Below are 17,560 nucleotides of genomic sequence, written 5' to 3'. Positions count from 1 at the left end.
CACATGTTGCAAACTACCACACTGGAAAATGTGGATACATATCTTGGGGTATATTCTGCACTGTGTATATACCAGACTTTGGAGTGTGTGTATATATGTATATATACACACACACACCTTGAGGGCACACAGACACTTTGCAGTGTGTACACGCTTAAAAGTATAGACCCCAGAACCAGATAAAGCTGAATACAATGCATTTCCACCACTTTTCATTAACCTTGAGTAAATCACCTGCCCTCTGAGACCCAGTTTCTTCACCTGTGAAGTGGGAATGATAATCATATCTACCTCATAGGGTTTTGGGGGAGATTAAATGAGGCACAGCTTATAATAGAATCACCATAGCGTCCAGCAAATAAACACCTGGTAAATAGTAGCTGTTACTGCTTGCATTTTTAAAGGTAAATATTTTAGAAATATATATAATGCATTACATACATTTATATATTATTTTAAAAATATATAAATATCAATATATGTAATGTTTATATATGTTTTTAATTTTAAAAACATATATCAAATCATCGGATGTTCCCAGAGCTTTTGGAAATGCAGATAACAGACAGGACCATTTAATTCATATTTATTTCACATTTGATCTGTAAACTTTTTATTTAAAAAAAATCCACTGTCATTAGCAACATGTGCTGACATTAGTTTTTCTTTAGTGAAGAGCACAGGCCTTAAAGAGTCTCTGTCTAAAACATGTAGAAACTCGTATGTAAACACGAGGTCTCCGCCCTCCTCCCTTGACTTTGAAAGTTCATCAGTGACATGATCTCAGCCAGAAAGCAGGGAGAAAAAGGACAACACTTTGATACCTAAGAGCTCTTGGAGCAGGAACTGTACAGTCTGGCAGGCCCATTTGTCTTTTCAGACTGTTTACCTTGGGCAAATTGTATCAGCTTTGCCTCTTCCACATAATTTCCACTTCTCTATCTAAAAACAAGAGCGAAAAGATCTCTCTGTCAGCACTTTTGGGGAGGGAGGCGTGCACAAACATACCAGATAGAAACAGATATAGTCTTCAAGCAGTGGCCCCAGAGGAAGGGAAGGTGGGGCCACTGAAAACAGACAGTTTTAAAGTGAGTTTCTGAGGCAAAGAGTGCTTCAGAGGAGAATGGCTTTATACACAGGGCTGCAAGGCAGAAAGGTTCACTCACTTCTGTCTTGGTCCATCATTGTAATATTTACATATAGCAAAAGGCAATTATGCTGTTAGGCACAGGAAAAAAATGGACAGAAATCTTTTCCCTCTCAAGAAATCTTAAAGCAGGTCCTGGCCCAAGAGACAGTCACCAGTTGCTGGTGAAAAGAACACAAAGGGAGATAATGACTCCAGAAAGGGGTGTGCATTGCGAGGGGCTTGCCTGAACCAGAGACAATGTGTCTGGCGCCAAGGCATCTCCAACAGCATCAAAGCCAGGCGACACTGGGGACCCCTGTGTGTACTATCAAAAATAGTGTATATTTACAGTGGGGGATAGGAGGGTGGGCAGGGCTGCCCTGAGCATTTGTTTAAAAATAAACTTGAGGGAGAGCAATTAGCCAGGGCTGGGTGATCCCCATCCATTAACCCTTTGGGAGCCATCCCTCTGGGGTCCAGTCCTTGCTTTGAACTGCCGTGGAAGCTGGTCTCGGGGGAGGTGAAAACACCTTCAAGGAAAAATACAGACTAGGGGCAGCCCAAGAACCCAGGAAGATCGCCCCAAGTCACAAATGGCTCAACAACTGGAGGACTTGTGACCCTCCCGGGCAGTACTTTTCCCTAGTAGGCAAGAGCAGCCGCAGAGCAACGCCGGGGCCAGGAAACGCGGAGAAGGCAGGACCCGCTTTCAGAGTGCGGGCCCTGCCTAGACGCTCCCTCAGTCCTCGCTGGCTGCGGGGCACGGATCCGCTCACACGATCCGCTTCCTGTCTCCCCGGCAGAGGATTTTCTTGAAGGCGCGGCGGAAGTCGTGGTTGAAGATGGTGTAGATGACCGGGTTCAGCGAACTGTTGCAGTAGCCGAACCAGAAGAAGAACTTGAAGAGCGTGGGCGGCACGGAGCAGCCGACGGCGGTGAGCGTGTAGGTGAAGAAGAAGGGGAACCAGCACACCACGAACACGCCGATGACCACGGCCAGCACGAACGTGAAGCGCTTCTCGCGGTTCTGCCGCCCGCGCCAGCGCGACGCCTTGGCGCCCCCGCCGCGCTCCTCCCCGGACCCTGCCGCAGGCGCCCCGGGCCCTGTCGCCCCCGGCCCGCGCCGCGGCAGGCTGTCCCCGGGCTTCACCTGGCTTGCCCGGGCCTTGCCCTTGGCGCGGGGGCCGTGCTCAGCTCGACGGGGCCCCGGCGGCCTCTCCCCGTGCTCGGACGACGAGCTCTCCTCCAGGTCCAGCGCGTCGGCTTCACGCGGCCCTGCCGGCGCGGGCTCCCCGGGGGCACCATTGAGCTGAACAGGCAGCGGCTCGGCCTCGGCGCCCACGGGGCCCACGCCGCGCTCCGGGCCTAGGCCGTTGGGCCTGCGCTCGGCGCCCCCCGGCGGCGCGGCGGAGGCGTCTGGACCCCGGCGGCTGGGCGGCACGCGGGTGCGGCGCTTGGCGATCTGGTAGATGCGCACGTAGACCAGGATCATGATGAGGCAGGGAGCGAAGAAAGAGCCGATGCACGACGAGATGACGTACCACTTCTGGTCGTTGATCTCACAGCGCGGCTCGGCGGGCTGCTGGCTGCCGCCGCCGCCCTTCTTCTCGATGGAGATGAGCGGCGGGAAGGAGATGACCGCAGAGATGACCCACACGGTGACGATGATGGCCTTGATGCGGCGTGGCGTGCGCTTCAGGTTGTACTCGATGGCCTGCGTGATGGACCAGTAGCGGTCCAGGCTGATGGCGCACAGGTGCACAATGGACGACGTGCAGAAGAGGACGTCGAGCGCCAGGTAGATCTCACACCACGCCTTGCCGAAGTACCAGTAGCCCATGACCTCGTTGGCCAGTGAGAAGGGGATGACAAGCGTGGCCACCAGGATGTCAGCCGAGGCCAGAGACACCAGGAAAAGGTTCTGGGGTGCCTTGAGCGCGCGGCTGGTGAACACCGCGATGATGACCAGCACGTTGCCAAACACGGTGAGCAGCATGAGCAGGCCGGCCAAGCACACCAGCGTCAGCGTCACCTGCAGGGAGTATGGGGTGGCCCGGGCGCCGCCCCCCGGCGCCTCAGTCCCGTTCCAGCTCGCGTTGCCCGCGTCCGGCTGCAGGGAGCCCATGGGCGCGAAGCTGCCCTCAGCCAGCGGCTGCTCCTGGCGGAACATGAACGCGGTGCCCGCTCGCCTGGGCCTGCTGCCAGCTGCCTTCCGGCCCGGCGCCGTGAGTCCTCCTCCTCCTCCCGCGCCCCGCTCGCCCCTCTCGCCCCGCCGCGCCTCACATGGAGAGGGGGCTGCAGCGAGGCCGGGCCCGAGCTGGGGGCCGCTAGCGGCCCATGGGCCCGGCTCCCGCTAACGGCGCCCGGCCCGCGCCTCGGGCACTCGGGGTGGGCGCCTTCTCGCTCCCAGATCCTAAGCACGGACAAGTTTTATTTCTAAGGGGCGGGAGAGAGTAGGTCCAGCCGATGGGGAAAGAGATTTCTTCAAGGGAGATCAAAAGATCATCGGTGGCCTGATGACTTGGAAGGATGACAGGAAATTAAAATATATCTATATCTCTATCTTGACTCTTGAGCCTGAGCGAAAGCAAGAAGTCTTACCGTGTGCGGTGCCCGCCCCCACCCCAGGAGGCAGCCGAGGGGTGCTGATGCGGGACTGGGGTCCTATGTCCGTCTCCTTACATCCCCGAAGCGATTACCGACTCTCTCGCTTCCCCTAGACGCAGCGGTGCCTGCCGGCCCCAGCCAGGGTGCGGATTCTGCCGCCTCTCGGAGCGCCGCGGGACTTCCAAAGTTGCGTGCCCGGCTGGGGCTGGAGCGCAGCGCGCGGAGCTCTGGGGTGGCGGCGGTGACGGCGGGTGAGGGGTGTGGGGCTGCATGAAGGCACCCCGTCCTCAGGCAGGCGGGGGCCCTGTAGGAGCGACGGCTGAGGCAGGAGGTCTCCTGGGCGTCAGCCGGGCGAGCTGCTGGGCTGAGCGCGGCCGGCCGCGCAGGGGTACAAGTGCAGCGTGAGTGGGGCAGGAGCGCAGGGCTGGGGAAGAAGATGCTGGGGGTGTCTGGGCGGCGGCGTGCGGGCTGCCGAGCGTCTGCACCGAAGCCAGGGCCGCTGCTGCTCCGCCGCTCCCACGGTGGACTGGTTTTATAGCCCCAGGTTCAAGCCGGCGTTGCTGAGCAGCCGGCGTCAGCCCCCACGTGGGAAGCCGACCCTCCTCCGCCCCTTGCGCCTCCCCTCCGCGGGTCTAAAGCCCGCGCCCTGCGCGGGACGTTGGGGAGCGCTGCCCCCTGGGGCGGGACGTGCCCTTTGGAGAGGCGGGTACCTTGAGCGAGGGGTTGGTTTAAAGAGAGTGCTGGGGACTGGGAAGCGACCCCTGCTGGGAATTGGCCGAGCAGCTCCGGGCGGCTGGGCAGAGAGCAGCAGGCACACGGGAATGCCCCCATCAAGCTGGGTTCTGGGAGTACAGGGTGTTGGGGTCCCCCAACCAGAATCAGAAGCAGCCACCGGTACGGATAGCATCCGGAGCAGCCCCGATCTGGGCCGGGCTGCTCTGGTCCGCAAGTGCTCCTGGCAGCGGGGCGAACGGGGTCCTGGTGCGAGAGAAAGACGCAGGTTCGGATCGAACCCCGGGTGCCGAATGGTAAGGACCCCCCGGGGAGCCGGCCCAGCCAGACTAAAGAGCTCCGCTTTGCGGGAAGGCAGCCACGGTAGAGCGGTCTGCGGGACTAGAGCGGCCCGGGGTCCGGACCGCGCCCCCTCAGACCACGGTGAGGAGTGGTCCTAGAGGCGGTGGCCGCGATCAGCGACTGAGCAAGGGCGCACTGACACCTGCTGGTGGCTCGTCGTCACGGCTGGGAAGCTACCCGCCTGCTCCTGGTGCCTCCTCCCGCCTCTGCGGTGTTTTGCCCACAGCGCCTTCTCCTCTCAGGACAAATTCGGGTCCAAGATCAAGAAAGAACTCAGGATCCAAGCTCAGGAAGGGAGAACCCAGATTTTAAGTTACACTTTGCCACGTTTCAGAAGTCTTCCTACAGTATACACTCTTGGATGTCTCCCCACCGCGGGAGCGGCGGCGCCTCCCATAAAGTCAGACCAGGAAGTACTCGTCAGGCATCCGAGCCCAGGACTGGCTTCCCACCTAGAGCGGCACAGCCCACCGCTCCCGCAGAGCCGGTAGGTTTGGACGTGGCCTCCATGGTTGCCCAGGTCTGGCCTGCTGTGAGAGGCTTTGCAGAGGCAGGAAAGCTAGACTCCACCCTCACTCCACCCCACCCACCCCTATTTCAGATGCACAAACACCATCTTTCAGTAAAAGGAGAGTGCTGGACAAGAAGAGAGAGTACTTTCCATGTTCCCTCTGATGGAAATAGCTTGGAGTGAAGTGAACAGCTGGCTAGTCTTTCTCTGCACAGAAAATGCTCTACAACAGATCTTGACATTTGCTAGATACCAGCTTCTTTTAGTGCTATCTGCACTTTTCAAATAAGCAGCAGGCAGTTTAAGGGTAAGGTCCAGCGGGTTTGGAACTGACAGCAGGAGAGAGTTGAGCCCTACAGAACAGCTGTCTTATTTAAGGATCCACTAAACCAACATACTTTATGTAGTCACCTACACTGGAAGTTCCAAGCATTGAACAGAGAGCCTCTCTGCCCATCCACCTGCAGGCTCAGGTCTGTCTGGGGTGTTGGGTATTACCTTCAGCCCCGGGTGATACCTACAGCCCCCACCAGTGGTACAGTAATGCTGCTGCTGCTCTGGATGTAGATAATCATAAAGTCTGTGCTTTTCATAGGACTTCACAGATGTCTCCTTTGACTTCAGTACCTTTATCTCCCACTCTTTGCTCCAGTGGTATGACCTCCCCTTCCTGTCTTAATTTTGAGGAGCATTTCTAGTCCCCTTTCCTGGATAATCTAAGAAAGCTGGTAAGTTAGAATTCCTTCCCTCTGTTGAGTCCATCATTTCCCATCTACTCAAATCTCAGCTCTGAACCTCTTGGCAGGGGGCAGAAGCATTGGAAATGTGGCCATGCTCATTTTTGCACAGCAGTCAGGAGCCCAAAACCTCACATATGAATGCTAAGAGAGACAAAAGTCAGAGCCCGTGGCAATCTGGGTTTTGCCATGTTGTTTACAGAACTTAGAGACTGAGTACTGGGAGGCTGTGGCTGCCCACCTCCATCTGATGTGTGGACACACTACTCTCCTTTGTATCTCATTTCAGAAGCAAAAAGGAAAATGAAAACAGAGGCCACAGTGCTTTTCTTTCTTGGAATCACTGCTGCGTGCCTGTGTATGACACCTCTTGTCACATTTTCTAAATACTTCCCAAACAACTAGTCGGTTTCTTAATTCCTAGGTTTGGGTCTTTTCTCCTAAAATGGGAACGGGTCTTTCAAAGAGCTCTGAGGCCAATACACAACATTTATTAAAATTAACTGCTGCCTTTGGTTAAGTACCTAGTATGCACCAAACATCCAGGGCTATCCACAGAGCTTCTTTATATGCAGAGTTCCTCTTGCCACATTCACTTTATCACCAAAGGCACTGCCTCCTTAGTTTAACACATAGAGTCAGTATCTCTGAGCTTTGAAAAGCTACATGGACACCATTAATTTTGCTAAAAGATTTAGTGCTGTGCTAGCTGAGTGTGACAGCATTGAGCAGAGAGACATCCACACAGGCAATAATTCTTAACCAGGCCTGTATATCAGCATAGCCTGGGAAGGTAAAATACACTTACCAATGCCCCACCAGGGAAATGATGATACACCAAGCTCGTGGTAGCAAGCAGCAGGTGTGTTCCAGCAAAGCTCCTTGGCAGATACTAACAAGCACACTCTGCTTACAGTTCACTGCCCCGAGCAATGAATCCCAACGAGGGGCAGGAGTAATGAGCAGGTGTTATGATGGGGGCAGGAAGGGTGTGTCCAAATGACCTGGGAACTTTATCACGCTGACCTGAGCTACAAAAAAATGGGCCCCAGATTGGGAATCACTGTCACAAGACAGTGTCCCAGGACAGCAGGACAGCCCTCCAAGGACCTGGAGCAGAACAAACAGTTGAGAGCCACTGTAAATACTGAGGTTGGCTTTCATGGCCTAAGAAGTGGTCACCTCTAGGAATATAAATGGGGTTCCATTATTATGATACTCCTAAAAAGTAAGTATTATTCATTAGTACTGACCCCATGCCAGGCCCAATTCTAAGCACTTTACATACTATGTATTATTTTATGTCATACCCAAAATCACCCTATAATGGAGATATTCTTACCTACCTTTACAAATGGAGAAAATAAGACTCAGAGAGAAGTAGATTGCCCAGCTCATTAGTAGCAGGGTCAGCTCTGTACTCTATTTTGCTGATTATAAGCTCAGTGAGCTTTCTCACTCCCTTTCTGTGGGTCTCTGTGCTCTGCCACACTGACAAGGGGGACCGTGCAAGAGGTTCATCAGGAATGAGACCACTGACAACCTGGCAGTTTGTCCCTCTGTCCCCGTCCTTCCAGGCCATTTGCAGCCACAAGAGCAGGACAGTACAGACCCTCATGTGTTCCTTTATTCCCTATCTGATGCCTTCTCTGTTGGAGGAACATCAGGCGCACTCCACACAAGGCCAGACATTTCCCGGTGGCCAATCTGAGGGTCAACATGACACACCCTGCTCAAACAGTCCCAGAACCACTGGTCTCTGGCCTCCCCTTGGGAGAAGCAACTGCTCCCCCTCATGGGTGCCAGTACGTATTTCTTCCATAGCTTGGGTGAACCTTTCCTGCTCTAGCTCACTATTCATTGCACAATGGTTTAGTAAGGGGAAAGGACTGTCCTGTTCATCTTTGTATTCCCAGAGCATACCTAAAAGAGGCTTTTTAAAAGTCAAATTTCTCAAACCTATCCCTTGGAGAGTCAATAGGACTAGGGTAAGACCTCAGTATTTACTTGTTTTTCTAACAAATATCTGACTAATCCAATAAAAACCAAAGTATAAGACACACTGGCATAGTTACTTGGTAAATATTTGTATGATGAAGGAATGAAAGAATTAAAGAGTGAATGGATACTACTTACAATCAAGCTATCCACAAAGTAGGAGGCCCAGAAGAATATGGCAAAGTCACTCCTACTTCATTCCAAAACCACGATTTAGTTGACGAATCTTAACTAGTTCAGGGATATAGGTACAGTAATGTCTCATTCTCTCTCTCATTCTCTCTTTATATATATCTATATTCTATTTATTACTATCTAGCTAGGCAATTTACCAATAAATGAAAGTTCTTAAGCTAAATTACCTGTTTGTCCTGGATCTACATCTGTAATTAAAGTGTCAGCGACACCAAAATGTGCCTTGACTTCACGTAAGGGGAGTGGAGTAACTCTGTATGAGATGGTATTAATAGCTCTCTTTTTTTTAAAGACTTGACTACCTAAGAAAAAACAACCTGCCTCATTAGCTTGGCCTCCTAGGCTGTGATACAACCCTCACAAAGAGATATGTGGACACACACACACTCACAAACACAGGCCACACACTCACACACACAGTACTTAAACATACACTCTGAACGTGATGAGCAGGTGAGGACACTGTGTTCCCCCTGCCACCTGTGCCATGTGCACAGTTGGAGTCAAATGCTGCAGGGGAACGACCAGCATCTGCCAAGTCACTGTACTGCTGACAAGTCTTGTACTTTACCTGTGCTATAGCTCTCTGGAATCACAGCTATTGGAGGCAAAGGTAAGCCAAAGGAAAAGCATCAACTCCAAGCGTGCTGTCCTTAGGGGCTGATGCACTCACCACCTCCCATATGTCCCATCACTGCCTACCATCCTACCCAGCCTGGAGGATTTAGCCAGGTATTTTCTGGCTCTGCAAGGGCCTCTGGCCAAAACCAAGAAAAGCAGCCTCTGCCAGATCTACTCTGCCTTCAGGGTGTACAGAAAGGTTAGGCTCCCATCCGGCACGTTGGTGCTGCTCTGCTCTGCAGGACTTGTTTGTGTCTCCACCAAACTGGGACCGCAGACAGCCACACACACACACACACACACGCACGCACGCCTTACCAGCACCTTCTGCAGCCCTTCAGATCAGGCCTCATCAAACAGTGCCTTGCCCACCACTGGGAAGTGAATTGTATCTTGCCTGCTTTGTCTAGAAGCATAAGGGCGAAACAAACCTCGAATCACTATGGCGAGTGTTAGCCATTTGTTCTCAGGCATAACAGGTGAGCTCGAGCCACTGGCCTTTGGGTATAAAGGAAATATTTGTCACCAACATTAATAGCTCTTAAACTAACATCCATTAATCTAATTAGGTAAGGTGACTCACCCTTCACATTTGCTCAAAGAAACCATGGAGATGTTGTGCCTGAAACCACACACACACACACACACCATTTAAGAGGTGGTCTGGCTATCACTGCTCCCTGGAAATTACTTCTTTTCTCCCTTATCCCTAGTTAATGACACAAATGAAGCACAAACTCTTCCTTCCTAAAGGGACTGCTGGCTGCCAGGAGCTGGGAGGCATTAGAGTGAAGCCATTAGGAAGTAAGGCTTTGGAGTAAGATAAACCTGCTTCTGTCACTTAATAACTGTATTAACTTTCTGGACCTCTGTTTCCTCATGTGGCAACAGGGAAAACAGTTGTATGCACCTCACGCATACTCAGATGAAGACTAAATGAGCGAACACATGGAAAATACAGAGCAGTGTTTGGTATTTAATAGGTGTCAATATACAGTAGGTACGTTTGTTTGTTTACTTGGCAACACTTTCTCTGTCATCAATCTGAATCTTCCTTAGACAGATGCAAATGGATCTGCCATCTTAAGGGTTGATAGTACACTGATAAATTAACATGAGAAATAAGAATTAAAAACAGAGAAAAAAACAATTAAAAACAAAAAGAAAGTGGGGAAATATGGCTTTACTATGTTTTAACAAGTATTTATTACATTTTTTTGTGGAAAGTAAGGATGGTGGTGGAAGTCTCTGAACTGCTCATAGTATGTAAAGAACATGCAAATTTAGTTATTTACATTATTAGCTACCAAGAAAAGGCAGCAACATCAAGGAAGTTCACAGAATTAAGGAAAACTTAGTAAGGAGAGTCTTCCAACAGGACCAATAAGGACTAAAATTTATGAGGGATGCGAGCTGGTGGTTACCGCCTTCGGAGAATCTCACAAGCAGGATTCGTGGCCCCTGTTGATTTTGAGTCAGGTGTGGCCTTCCCCCAGAGGTGTGGCAAGGGCCTGGAGGAAGACAGGAGAGTCAGTCTTCCTGATGGATCTTGAGACAACTAGCATGAATAGGGGGATGTTTCAGGGTGCTGTTGTTTGTAATAGAGTGCCCAACTCAAACTGGCTAAAAGAGAGCAGAAGATGGATTGATTCATATACAGGAAATTCAGTTCAAGCCAGGGGCAGAGTTGGTGTTGGGCACAGTTGATGCAATGGCTCGACGTTTGCACTGAGAGGCTGATTTCTTTCCACTTCCCTCTCTCTTTACCAGTGGATAAAAGAAAGAGGATTCAGCAAATGCACAGAGTAATAGATAGAAGGAGCCCACACAGTCCTCTGAAGTGCATAGGAGAAAGAAGCTACCTTGGGTTTGCACAGCACTCTGATTTCCAGATTTCATTGCTCTGAGGCTGAGCTAGATCTCTTGTGTATTCTTCCTTCTCAGATTCCATGAGATTCCAGAGTCCACAGGACTATTTCTCTGTTTTACTTCAGTCTATTTGAGTTGGTTTCAATTCTATGCAACCAGAGCCCTTGACCAGAATAAATAACACAGCTTTAATTTCACAAATATATGTATTGGTCATCTTCAATAAACCAGACTCAGTGCTAGACACTGATGTTAATAACAGTCAACAAGACAATTTCCAAACCCACTGACTGGAAAGCCTCTGAGAGGAGTCTTTTCCATTGACCTTTCATATATCAAAAAAAATTAAACAAAGTAACCGAGCTTTTTTAAAAGGGCCAAATATTTCCAGTGCTGATGGCACTACAAGTTCAGGAATTGAAGTGTCCCTTTGTCCAATCATGTCAAAGTGAAAGATAAAAGAAATTTAAGAAGACATACCCACTCCCCACATCAAGAAGACTCCTTATCTGATGCCCTGTTGCAGCCGCTCTGTCCCACAGATCACACATAAAACATCTGGACCAAATACAGAAAGTATTAAAGTAACTAATAAAAAGCAAACAGTAGCAGACAGAATGGGAAGAGAAAACAAAACTGAGGAAGAAGCCCACGTGGAGTGAGTATCCTGTTTGTTCGGTTTTCATCTTTTATCTCCCAACTTTGATCCAGCGAAGGCCCCAGCTGTGGAATCGAGCAGCAGGTGTGAACGACTTGAGACAGAAAGAGAAATTCCATGTTTCTGGCCAGAGACCCAGGAGGAGGGTCCCCCGTGAGCCGGAAAGTGTGGAGAGAATCTCTGACAACTTTTGTCTTTTTTTTTTTCCTCTCTGTTTTTCTCTCCTGCCCCTGACACTAAACTGGCTCCAGCTGGGGAGATGCAGGGTTGCAGCATGGTCGGTTAAAACGTTGAGGAAAATGATGTTTTTTTTCTGTCAAGACAAACAGGGAAAGGAGGACCCTTGTGCTTGGAAGGGTGAGTGGGTGGGGGGTAAAATCCTATTATCTTTTTCTTGTTCTTTTATTTCACTGCTTTGCCCCAAGGATGCCCTCAGACAGACAGAACTGAGTGGCAGGATTATGAGTAATTAAAACTCTGAGAGAAATCCGCCTTGCTGGCCAGAGGCATCAGAAAAGGGCTTCCTGGGAGCACACAGTAGTGAGGGGCAGGAGGCAGAGAGAACGGGAGGAGGGGACCCTCTGGCCCCGTGGGTGAGGTGTCTGCGGTGTCAGGGTCATCCGACAAAGAATTTAAAGCTATTGTAACTGTGTTCCAAGGGGTAAAGGCAAATACTCATGAAAGAAAAGATCCAAGTTCCCAGCAGGAAAATACGAACTACAAAAAGGAACTGGAGGCAGATTTTTCAACTAAAGAATACACAATCTGAAATTAAAGAAGGGAAAAAAAAACCCTCACTGGAAGGACTCTGCGTTAGTTTCTGAGGGCTGCCATAACAAATTCCCACAAATGGTGATTTAAAACAATAAAAATTTAATCTCTCACAACCTTAGAGGCTATACGTCTGAAATCAAGGTGTCAACAGGGCCACACTTCCTCCAAAAGCTTTAGGGCAGAAATCTTCTTTGTCTTTTCCAAGTCCTGGTGGCTCCTGGCCTTCCTTGGCTTAAGGCAACATCACTCTGATCTCTGGCTCTATCTTTACGTGGCCTTCTTTCCTCTATGCCTCTCTGTGTCCCAAACCCTCTGTCCTTCCTCCTGTAAAGACACCAGCCATTGGATCTAGAGATCACCCTAAATGCAGGATGATTTCATCTTGAGAGCCTTAATGAGTAACACCTTCAAAGATCTATTTCCAAATAAGGTCACATTCTAAAGTTCTAGATGAACATGAATTTTGGGGATTCACTCTTTTCAGCCCATTACAAGTTCTGTAGTGGAAGACAGTCAACAGAGGAAGGATTCAGTGAACTTGAAGACAGATCAATAGGAACACTCCAGGAAGTTTTTCAGTCTGAAGAGCAATGACACCAGAAGGAAACTTAGAACTTGAGAAATGAAGGAAGAATGACAGAAATGGGAAATACCTGGTGTATTAATTTGCTGTGGCTGCCATAACAAAGTACCACACACTGGGTAGCTTAAACAATACAAAATTTTTGTCTCACAGTTCAGGAGGCTAGAAGTCCAAGACTAAGGTGTCAGCAAGTTTCACTTCTTCAGAGTGCTGTGAGAGGTGATCTGTTCCTAGCTTTTGGTGGTTTACCGGCAATCTTTGGCATTCCCTGGCTTATAGATGCATCACCCTGATCTCTGCCTTCATCTTCACATGGGATTGTCCCTGTGTGTATGTGTATTTGTGTCCAAATTGCCCCCTTTTTATAAGGACACTAGTCATATTGGACTGGTACCCACTATAATACCCATTTTAACTTAATTAACCCTGTAAAACCTATCTCCAAATAAGGACATATCCTGAGGTACTGGGGGTTAGGACTCCCATGTATCTTTTTTTGAAGGATAGTTCAATCTGTAACACTTGGGTAAATATAACTCACTATTTTTCCTCATAAGTTCTTTAAAAATATAATTGATGTCCGCTGAAAATTACATTTGCTAGGACTTTCAATGCATATAAATGTAATATATATAAAACAGTTCTAACATAGAGGCAGTATAAAGGAATTTCTACAGTTGTAAGCCTTCTTCATTTTATCTGAAATGGTAAAATATTAGCTCCAAGAAATAGTAACCCCAGTATTAACAAAGAATAGAATAAAGAAATTAAAATAAAATATTTAAAAGTATTTGAATAATCCAAAAGAAAAAAGAAAGCAAAATTAGAATTGAGCAAAAAAACTCAGGTGATAAACAGAAAACAATAAAATGTAAACCTAAATCCAACCATAAAAATAATTACATTGAATAGACATGGTCTAAACCTACCAAATAAAAGACAGAGATCATTATAGTGGATAGATTAAAAAAGACCCAACTAGGTGCTGTCTACAAGAAATCCAATTTACATATAATGGCATAGATAGGTTAAAAGTAAAAAGATTAGAAAAGATACACCATGCAATCAAAAAGAACACTAATCCAATAAAACACTAACCAAAAAGAAGCTACAGGCTAAATTAATACCAAAGTCAACTAAAGAACATAAAAAGTTATCAGGATAAATAGGGATATTAAATAATGGTTAAAGACTACATGCATCAAGAAAAATTAAAATCCTAAATGTGTATGCACATAAAAGAGCTTCAAAATATATTAGTAACAACTGATAGAATTGAAAGAAGAAATAGACAAATCCACAATTACAATTTGAAAGTTCCACATTCTTAGCAATGAAATATAAAGGTCCTGAACTATCAACCAACTTGATCTAATGGACATATATAGAATATTACAGAGAGAATAGAAAACATACTCTTTTCAAGTGCACAAGGAACATTTATCAGGATATACCATATCAAACAGACAACCCATATTCATATGTTGGAAGATTTAATATTGGTAAGGTGACAATACTCACCAAATTGATCTACAGATTAAAAGTAGTCCTTTTTTAAAACTCTAACTGGCTTTTTAGCAGAAGTTGATAAGCTGATCCTAAAGTTCATACAGAAATACAGGGGACCCAGAATAACTGAAACAATCTTGAAAAGGAAGAAAAAGTTGGAGGACTCACAGTTTCTAACTTCAAAACTTGCTACAAGCTACAATAATCAAAACAGTCTGGTACTGACATAAGGATAGACTTACAGATCAATGGAATAGAATTAAAAGTCCATAAGTAAACTCACACATCTATGGACAACTGACTTTCTTTTCCACAAGGGTGCCAAGACAACTTAATGGGAGAAAGAATAGTAGTCTTTTCAAAACATGGTGCTGGGGCAACTGGATTTCCACGTGTTTCAAAAGAATAGATTTGGACTTCTACCTCACAATATATACAAAAATAACTCAAAATGGATTAAAAAGATAAATGCAAGAGCTAAAACTATAATACACTTAGATGAAAACATAGTTGTAAATCTTTGTGACTTCAGATTAGGCAATGGTTTCTTAGATTTGATACCTAAAGCACAAGCAATCTCCTCCCAACCCATTATATAAATTGGACATCATGAAAATTAAAAACCTCTGTGTTTCAAAGGACACCATCAATTAAGTGAAAAGACAACTTGCAAAATCGGAGAAAATTTTGCAAATCGTTTATCTGATGCATCCACTGGCTAGAATCCTAAAGAACATTTATAACTCAACAAACAAAAAGACAAATAACCAAATGTTAAAGTAGGTAGAAGATTCGAGTAAATAGTTCTTCAAAGATATGCGAGTGGCCAATAAGCATGTAAAAAGATCGTCAACATCAACAGTCCTTAGGGAAATACAAATCAAAGCCATAATAAGATATGAAGTCACACCTACTAAAGTAGCTCAATAAATAGGTAATAACAAGTGTTGACAAAAATGTGGAGAAATTGGAACTCTTATACCTTGCTTGTGAGATTATAAATGGTGCATCTACTTTAGAAAACAGTTTACAATTCCTAAAAATGTTAGATGTAGAGTTGCCCTATGACCCAGTAATTTAACTTCTATATATACACCCAAGAAAAATGAAAACATATGTACTCACAACTTGTACTTAATTGTTCATAGAAGCATTACTAATATATCCAAAAAGTAGAAACAACTCAAATGTCCCTCATCTTGTGAATGGATAAACAAAATGAGGTCTCCCCATCACAATGGAATATTATTCAGTCATAAAAAGGAATGAAACACTAATACACGCTACAACATGGATGAAACTTGAAAACATGCTCAATGAAAGAAGTCAGACTCAAAAAGCCACATATTTCGTGATTCCATTTATATGAAATGTCTCAAAAATGAAAATCCCTAGAAATAGAAAGTAAATAATCAATTGCCAGGGGCTAGAAGGAAAGAATGGGGAGTGACTGCTGATGGGTACAGGATTTCTTTAGGGGGGATTAAAAAATGATCTGGAATAGATAGTGGTGATTGTGTACAACTTTGTGAATACACTAAAAACTACTGGACTGTACAATTTTTAATGATGTATTTAATCATGTTATTTACTTCTCGGTAAAAATTTAAAAAGTAGACCATATCCTGGTTCATAAACAAACCTTACAAATTTAAAAGAACTGTAATTACACAAAGCATATTATCTGACCTTAACATAATTAAACTAGAAATCAGTAACAGAAAATTATATGGAAAATCTCCCCAAATATTTAGAAATACCACATTTCTAAGTAGCACATAGGTTAGAGAGGGAGTTTCAAGGGAAATTAATATATTTTGAGTGGAATGAAAAAACAAATACTACACACAAATTTTGCTATTTGTAACCAAAGCTGTGCTCGGGGAAAATTAATAGCATTATAATGCTGATTAGAAAAGAAGGTCTCATATCAATAATATAAAAACAAGTAAATTATACCCCCCAAAAAAGAGAAAAAGGGAAAATAACAAGCAGTAATCAATTTTAAAAGGCAGGAAAAATATAGAGAAAAATCAATGAAAACAAAAGCTGGTTCTTTGAGGAGATCAACAAAATTGTTCAACTTCTAACCAAATTACTGATGATACACAGGACTATGATACCTGTAGGCTACAAAGAGTCAGACCAAGTTCATTCACACTTAATGTTTGCTCTTTCACTTCTCAGCCTGTTCTGTTGGAAGTCAAACTTTGAACTGAAGCTGAATAAAGCATGAAGATATAAAATTACAGCACAATATTTCTAAACTAATGGAAATTCTTAAAACCCTTAGGCAAAAGAAACACCCTTAGGCAAAAGAAACATCACTGTAACATTAAAAAGGAGGCAAACGTGAGGGTTTTCTGGATGTGCCTTAAAGAGATGTCTAAGTATTAAAAGACTTTTATTTTCTCAGCCTTTAAATATTTTGGTTTTTAATAAGAAATAAATTATAACTGCTTTGCTTTCATCTAGCTAAACTAATTCTTTGTGTATATGCCAGGCAATGACCAAATAATTTTTGAGAAAAACTGTTCAAAATTATTTCAACCTTACCAAAAAGTTGTAAGAATATCAGTACAAAGGAGATTCATATACCGTTTACCCCAATTTTTAGTATATTCACAGAGATGTGCAAGCATCACCATAATCAATTGTTGGAAATTTTCATCACTCCAAAAAGAAATCCTATGTCCATTAGCAATCACTTTCCATTTTCCTCAATTCTCCCATCCCTAGGCAACCACTAATCTACTTTCTGTCTTTACAGTTTTTGCCTATATTGAACACTTCATATAAATGGAATCATATAATTTGTGGCCTTTTGTGACTGGCTTCTTTCACTTAGCATGTTTTCAAGGTTTCTCAGTACTTCCTTTTCTTTGCCAAATACTATTCCATTTTGTGGATAAATCACATTCTATTTATAGATTCATCAGTTGATTACTTATTTCCACGTTTTAGCTATTAATAATGTATGAATATTAATGTACAAGGTTTTGTGTAGATGAATATTTTCACTTCACTTGGGTATACATTTAGGAGTGGAACTGCAGGGTCATAGATTAAGTCTATGTTTAACATTTTGCAGAACTTCCATACTCTTTTCCAAAGCAGCTGCACCATTCTATACATCCACCAACAATTTATGTGGCTTCCAGTTGTACCACATCCTCACCAATATGTATTAACTGCATTTTTTATTCATTTTTTTAATTAAGGTATTGATATACACTCTCATGAAGGTTTCACATGAAAAACATTGTGGTTACTACATTCACCCATATTATCAGGT

General features: G+C 45.4%; 1 protein-coding gene across 1 annotated transcript; it reads right to left on the bottom strand.

Annotated features, from left to right (window-relative positions):
* Positions 1 to 572: 572 nt before the first annotated feature.
* On the bottom strand, positions 573 to 4,264 carry ADRA2A (adrenoceptor alpha 2A). Its single transcript, XM_036898930.2, has one exon. The coding sequence runs from the start codon at positions 3,297 to 3,299 to the stop codon at positions 1,902 to 1,904; it is 1,398 nt and encodes a 465-aa protein (XP_036754825.1). The 5' UTR covers positions 3,300 to 4,264; the 3' UTR covers positions 573 to 1,901.
* Positions 4,265 to 17,560: the final 13,296 nt, after the last annotated feature.

This window comes from Manis pentadactyla, chromosome 8 (genome assembly GCF_030020395.1).
Source record: "Manis pentadactyla isolate mManPen7 chromosome 8, mManPen7.hap1, whole genome shotgun sequence".
Lineage (NCBI taxonomy): Eukaryota > Metazoa > Chordata > Mammalia > Pholidota > Manidae > Manis > Manis pentadactyla.
The sequence above is the reverse complement of the archived record's forward strand: the minus strand, read 5'-3'. Positions and strand labels throughout refer to the sequence as shown.